This window comes from Salmo salar, chromosome ssa10 (assembly GCF_905237065.1).
Source record: "Salmo salar chromosome ssa10, Ssal_v3.1, whole genome shotgun sequence".
In the NCBI taxonomy this organism is placed as follows: domain Eukaryota; kingdom Metazoa; phylum Chordata; class Actinopteri; order Salmoniformes; family Salmonidae; genus Salmo; species Salmo salar.
The window spans coordinates 118,502,921-118,510,425 of NC_059451.1; the positions used below are offsets into that span (position 1 = coordinate 118,502,921).

General features: G+C 40.1%; 1 protein-coding gene across 1 annotated transcript in view; it reads right to left on the bottom strand.

Annotated features, from left to right (window-relative positions):
• The window catches only part of LOC106561698 (solute carrier organic anion transporter family member 1C1), a 33,122-nt gene extending 25,617 nt beyond the window's left edge, over positions 1–7,505 (bottom strand). Inside the window, exon 1 of the mRNA XM_014125906.2 lies at positions 7,342–7,505. Within this exon, the coding sequence (XP_013981381.1) occupies positions 7,342–7,500 (159 nt within the window). The 5' untranslated portion in view covers positions 7,501–7,505. The remainder of the gene's footprint in view (positions 1–7,341) is intronic.

The window sequence follows — 7,505 nt, forward strand, 5'->3', positions numbered from 1 at the left end:
AAAAGTCCAGATTGCCTGAATCCCACAAACTGAATTCCTAGGAGCTGTGATTTAGCTCATGTCTGTGTCGCAACCCTGTGACTGGCTAGAATACTTGCACATGACCCTACCTTGATCTGGGGTCAGAGTAATAAACCCAGGAACTTAACTTCTAGAACACAGCAGGCCTCAGCATCATAAATTAACATTTCACTTACATAAATCTTGAAATTAATTGTTTGTTCTTTTAATAATATACATTTTTTTTTAAATTCAAATTCCATCATCCTCCAAGAGTTTCTGAATCTCTTTTCTATTCCATGAAATATTGCCATTCTTAATGGAACACCGACTTGACAGTTGTAAGAGTTTAAATGTAAAATACTGAAAATGAGGATAAAAGTACATGCACATTTTCTGCACTTTTATAAAATAAATTAAAAGGATACAATATACACTGAGTGGACAAAACATTAGGAACACCTGCTCTTTCCGTGACACAGACATAGACTGACCAGGTGAATCCAGGTGAAAGCTATCATCCAGGTTAAAGGAGGATTTTTAACGACAATTCTGTTTTCTCCTTAATCCTTAAGTAATATTACAGTTTGTCAAGATATCAAGCTAGAAGCCTCCAGAAGAAGTTACCTCAGCATCCACATTTAACACACATACTGAAATGTAATATACTGAATCCTCAAACAATGTGTGTTTACTCCCTAAGTCTGTCTGCGTAAAGCAATATCTAGAAACAAAAGCAACAGACTGCATTGTGGATTGGCAAACAGCTGTCGACGTGAAGAGAAACCGTGACTACGAGTCTACAAACTCAATCAAAGTACATCCAAAATAAATCCTGTTTGAAAAAGTTGTCAAAAAACAGAAACCAAACTTGCTAATCAGCTTTTTTAAATTTTGCCACGTCGATTGTTGGATCATTCAACGAAATGAGTCCCTTTTTTGTCCCTTTGATATTCTAAGTAGAAATTGTCCAACAATATTGGACTTAAAATCATGTTATATTAAATTGAAGTGCTCTTTAATATATACACCACATGGAAAATTCTATAAATCTGATTTTCTATATGAATTAAGAATTGCTAATGTGCCAAAATTCTACCTTTTAACATGTCCCTCCCCACTGGGCACACCAAGTGGATAATTGGGTAATATTTGGTTGAGATGTTGATCAATGAGATTACAACCTATAATCACCCACTCAAAAAGACAGCCACAAGTTAGTTTTTTATTTTCTTCATGTGTTATCACTATGCTTTCAAACATCTAAAATCACAACCAAATTCCAATAGAAAAACAATGTCAGATTTTTGGTTTCGTTGAATTCTGGGTTGAATTTAAACTATAGCTGTTGTATGCTCACATTTCATTTGCCCCGTTAATAAACCTACCCTTTGGAATTACTCTGATAGCAACAGTGAATCTATTTCGTTTTTAAGTGGAGATCTCTCAATAAGCATTCTCACGACAGTGCATTGGTTATAGACAGTGACAAATATCATAGTTAAGCAGGGCTGGACTTTTATCTGATAGAGGATATAATTTCTGTAACGATCGTCTGGAAGAGGGGACCAAGATGCAGCGTGGTAAGTGGTCATAATGATTTTTAATGAGACACTTCAAAAACAAACAGGGAAAACGAAAGCCAACAGTTCTGCCAGGTGAACACACAAGACAGAAAACAACTACCCACAAAACCCCAAAGGAAAACAGGCTGCCTAAGTATGATTCCTAATCAGAGACAACGATAGACAGCTGTCTCTGATTAGGAACCCTACTCGGCCCATAGACAGTGACAAATATCATAGCTAAGCAGGGCTGGACTTTTGTCTGATAGAGGATATAATTTCAATATATTTTATACAAGGTTTGTTTATGTTATTTTTTTTTTAACATAATGACATAATCTTGTGTTTGAAATTTTAACATCAAAACTACAGTTTACGTTGATTCACTTTTTTTTTTTTTTAAACCAATGTATTTTCCACGTAGATTCCACATCAACATACGTTGACAAATTACGTTGTAACAACGTTAACTCAACCAGTTTTTTTCCCCAGTGGGTCTGTGCACCATCTGTGCACCAAAATCTCTCCAAGTTTTCACCATCATTGTAATGTTTTCACCATCATAAAACAAACTTATTTTGTTGCTTTGACAAAGTAATTTCTCAAGATTATTATTGTGATTAGTGATTCATTTTAAGGTAAAAACTAAGCCGAGCTGGTCGAGTATAGCACGTCAACCTTGTTACCCACAGACCGGCTTTTTTACAATATAATTTTTGGGGGTGAAGCTTGCATTCAATTGCCCCTCCCTGTTGCACACACCAAGCTTCCGTTCCCCCTGTCACAAGGAGATTTAAAAATAAGAAATCATCAACCCTGTTATTTTATTTGGTACTTAATAGGCTCTTACTATAGTCATTTAACCTCTTGAGATGGGAAAACATTTTTTTTATTTTTTAATAAGTTGAATATGTGCTCTTCATGAAAGAAGAAAAAAGTATTTAATTCATGAATTTTTTCCAGTAAATTACAATACCCAAAAGATAATAATTGAATGGAATGACCCTGTAGCTGATGTGGCACTGGTAAGTAGTTAGCTGTGTGTGCAGTGCAGTAGTAGGGTCCATCGCACAAGACCTAGAAGTACTGTAGCCCAAGACGTAGAAACGCCTGGGCTTTTCTGGGTCACTGGTGTTGACGGTGCTACTTGACATACGTAACATATGCCATGTAGCAGAAACTTTTATCCTAAGCAACTTACATTTTTTCGTATGGGTGGCCATGGCGGACATTGGACCCACTACCCTGGCGTTGCTAGCATCAGGCTCTCACAAACGGAGCAACACAGGACCGTGAAGGGTTGTTGTGCAGAAGGTCCCTTGTTTGAGCCCAGATCAGGACAAAGACAGGCCCTAAACTCTGTTACAGTAAGTCACTTGCTGCTGAGGGCTACCTCACTCATTTTACAGATACAGTGCTTGTGTATACACTGTGTAAAGTTAATGTACAGTACAGTCATCATTAGCTGCACTAATCATATACAAAGACAACTACTGTACACACACAGTACACAAGCTAGTGGCAAACAAGAAACTGTTTCACTGTACAGTACACAGACAGACAGACATACATAGAAACAGACTCTCTCTCTCTCTCTCTCTCTCTAAGCAGCCCTGAGTCTGGGTTAGAACATTTATTTTCACACTTTATAATACCCTGCAGGGTCTGGGTCTGGGTGAGGGAGGGAGGGAGGTTGCAATCCAAAGGGCACTAAGGGCTAAGTGTTGAGGGCTCATAGTGAGCATTTCTCCTTTGCTAAAATAATCCATCCACCTGACAGGTGTGGCATTTCAAGAAGCTGATTAAACAGCATAATCATTACACAGGTGCACCTTGTGCTGGGGACAATAAAAGGCCACCCTAAAATGTGCAGTTTTGTGACACAACACAATGCCACAGATGTCTCAATTTGCATGCTGACTGCAGGAATGTCCACCAGAACTGTTGCCAGAGAATTGAATGTTAATTTCTCTACCATAAGCCACCTCCAAAGTTGTTTTAGAGAATTTTGCAGTACGTCCAACCGGCCTCACAACCGCAGACCACGTGTATGACGTGTGGGAGAGCGGTTTGCAACGTTGTGGCGGTGGGGTTATGGTACGGGCAGGCATAAGCTATGGGCAAAGAACACAACTGTATTTTATAGATGGCAATTTGAATGCACAGAGATACCGTAACGACATCCTGAGGCCAATTGTCGTACAATTCATCCACCGCCATTATCTCTTGTTTCAGCATGATAATACACGGCCCCATGTCGCAAGGATGTATATACAATTCCTGGCAGCTCCCATTTCTTCCATGGCCTGCATACTCACCAGGCATGTCACCCATTGACCATGTTTGGCATGCTCTGGATCGACGTGTACGACAGCGTGTTCCAGTTCCCGCAAATCCAGAAACTTCGCACGGCCACTGAAGAGGAGTGGGACAACATTCCACAGGCCATAATCAACAGCCTGATCAACTTGAGGGAGATGTGTCACGCTGCATGAGGCAAATGGTGGCCACACTAGATACTGACTGTTTTTTTGATCCATGCCCCTACCTTTGTTTTAAAGATATCTGTGACCAACAGATGCATATCTGTATTCCCAGTCATGTGAAATACATAGATTAGGGCCTAATACATGTATTTCCTTATATGAACTGCAACTTAGTAAAATCTTTCAAATTGTTGTATGTTGCATTTAGATTTTTGTGCAGTGTAACACCTTGCAAGATCATTATTAGGCTTAGATAATATTCACTACGTTCCACTGCAGTCAAGTTCACTCAAGCTTCTGTTTTGAAATAATCAATTAGGGAAACCAAAGATTAAAGCATAATATACTGTACACACACTGCCTTATAACAATGATAAACAGTACACACACACACACACTGTCTTACAGCATGATCTACACCCACACACACTGTCTTACAGCATGATCTACACCCACACACACTGTCTTACAGCATGATCTACACCCACACACACTGTCTTACAGCATGATCTACACACACACACACACACACACACACACACACACACATCGTCTTACAACATGATATACACACTGTCTTACACTGCCACTAGATTCCTCTAAGTGATGCTTCTAGTTTGTTCCCTTTAAGCCAGTCAGATGCCTTTCAGTCAGATGACGACCCCCCCGCGCACCACACACACACACACACACACACACACACACACACACACACACACACACACACACACACACACACACACACACACACACACACACACACACACACACACACACACACACACACACACAAATAAATAAAACCGCATACAAACATGGTCTCTTTTTAGCTCCAAAATGCAGGTGCTTCAGCCTAGATCAGTGCTTTCTGTGGTGATGGGGCAGCCAGCGGAAAATACGGAGCTTAGGTGTTGGTAATGGTCTCTAGTTGCGCCGTGATTGGCTCAGTGTTCTGTCACTCATGGGGACACTACTTCCCTGCCAAGTCTATGGGTAGAGCTAAAAAATTCTATAGTTACATTAGAAGTGCCCATCCAAGAAGGCTCAAGGTCATTGGCCACAGATAAAATTACGTTAAATCACATACCTACAGTAGCCTTGATTGGACTGATCATGTCAACATCATACTTTCAAATCTTAGCTAGCAGTCATCATCATGAATCAAGTTGACAATCTACTGGAAAATCCTTTTTAATCCTTGTCATATGAAGAGAAATAATGAAGAGAAATTATAGATAAAACGTATCATTGCTCATCGGCCATTGGACATAAACATTACAAAACAAGTTGATCTTCGCAAATTCAAAAATGAATGGTTTGGAAGGAATCAATGGCTAACTGCAAGCATTGGAAAGTAATCATTAGCTTGCTATTGAGTGGAGTGGCTGTGTGGATTAAGGGTCTCTTTTCCTAGTTTAAAATGATAAACATACAACATTGGCCATGCTGTCAATGAAGCATGATTTGTTCCGCGCTCAAAACAACTGTTAACTCGGAACTGTGAAATCTGACTTCAGTGAGTTCAAGACAACTGGGAACTCGGGAAAAACAAGCTTCGAACGGTCATCCAACTCGGGAACTCGGGCCTCTTTCTAGAGCTACGACCCGAAGATCACTGACGTCATTATGATTCAACCTTGTTTTTTTTCCGAGTTCCCAGTTGTCTTGAAAGCAACCATAAATGAGAATGCTAGACTTTGATGACATAATTTGCCCACGAAGACCTGCCGCGCCACCTTCCTGTTCAAGTGAGCACATCACAAGGAGAATCCAAAAATGTCTTATATGGAGCTGCATAAATTATGTAATATGCCAGGGAGATATGTATACTGTAGCTAAGAAAGTAATACTAAGTGTATGTTGTGTAGTAAGCTGTTAGTAGCTCATGTGCCTCACCCTAATCATTTGGTCCCTTTCCCCCCTCATTACTTAGTCTACGTTTTGGACTTGGTGGTGCACATGAAGCCTATAACCTGTTTAAGAGAAATGTAATCATTTAATATTATAAGAGCTTTCATTGTCTGCTTATCTACCCCCTTTATTTATCCTACGGTTCTGATTTGGTGTACAGGGAGGATACTGTAAGAATGGCCCATGTTCTGAATTCTGTCGCTGTACATTTCAAAAGAGCTGAACAAATAGTTATATTGACTACGTCTGTCTTAGCTCGCTCATTAATGTCTTCATCTAAATGACAGATTGCCTCTTATCCACTCGTCGTTCCCTTATGCCATAGTTTGTACATCTCAATTGTCAGTAGAAACCACATTTGTTTAACCAAGTCAGCCATATCAGCCATGTTTTTTTAAGGCAGTAAATGAGGCTGAATGAACTGTTTCGCTGCCAGACAAGGCTCTGCTGATAACCAGGTGTAGCAGTGGTAAGGTGTTGGGACTGGTTGTTGGGACAGCTTCATGTAGGGCCTAACAGTTTGTGGGCACCGTTTGTCACCGTTATAGTGCAATTCATGTATTGTTTAGTGTTGTGTTGTGCTGTGCTGTGTAGTGGCTTTGCTGGCATGCATCCCACATTACACTTTTTTTTTGCCCCACCAAGATTTACATGCTCAAATCACCACTGTGTGGTTACACTCTTAGAAAAAAAGGTGCTACCTAGAACCTGCCATAAAGAGTTATTTGGATGAATGACTGCCCTGATAAGAGAATCCCTTTAGGTTACAGGTAGAACCTTTTCACCAAAAGGTTCCTAATTGGAGTGTTTTCGTGGGTGAAAGGGTTCTATCTGGAAGGGAAATGACAAAAAAGTGTTCTATCTGGAAACTACATTTACATTTAAGTCATTTAGCAGACGCTCTTATCCAGAGCAACTTACAAATTGGTGCATTCACCTTATGATATCCAGTGGAACAACCACTTTACAATAGTACATCTAAATCTTTTAGGGGGGGGGGGGGGGGTAGAAGGATTACTTTGTTCTACATGGAAACTAAACAGTGTTTAATCTGGAAACTAAACAGTGTTTAACCTGGAAACTAAACAGTGTTCTCCTACAGCCGAGGAACCCTTTACAAACCCTTTTTGAAGAGTTTTTATGCGACAGAATAATTTGTCCTAGAACTCTACAGTACAGACAGACACAGAGACAGAGACAGAGACAGAGACAGAGACAGAGACAGAGACAGAGACAGAGACAGAGACAGACAGTGTAGGATCAGTTCTTCCTTTTAGATCTTAAAGAATATGTTTATATGAATAACAGGGACCTGATCCTAGATCAGTACAGGGTTTTAATTTCCCATGAGGTGATCTGAGAAGAGACAAGTACTGTACCTTCAGACTGGAGCAACTGGACCTCTGCATCCCTGAAGATGATGGGGTAGAGGAGATGTCGTCTGGGGTCCACCTCCCTTTAGATGGAACCTCCATCTTTCTAAGGAAGATTATGGTTTCTTCAGGTGAAGGAGTTTCTCTGTTGTAATCTTTCGTCATTGGTT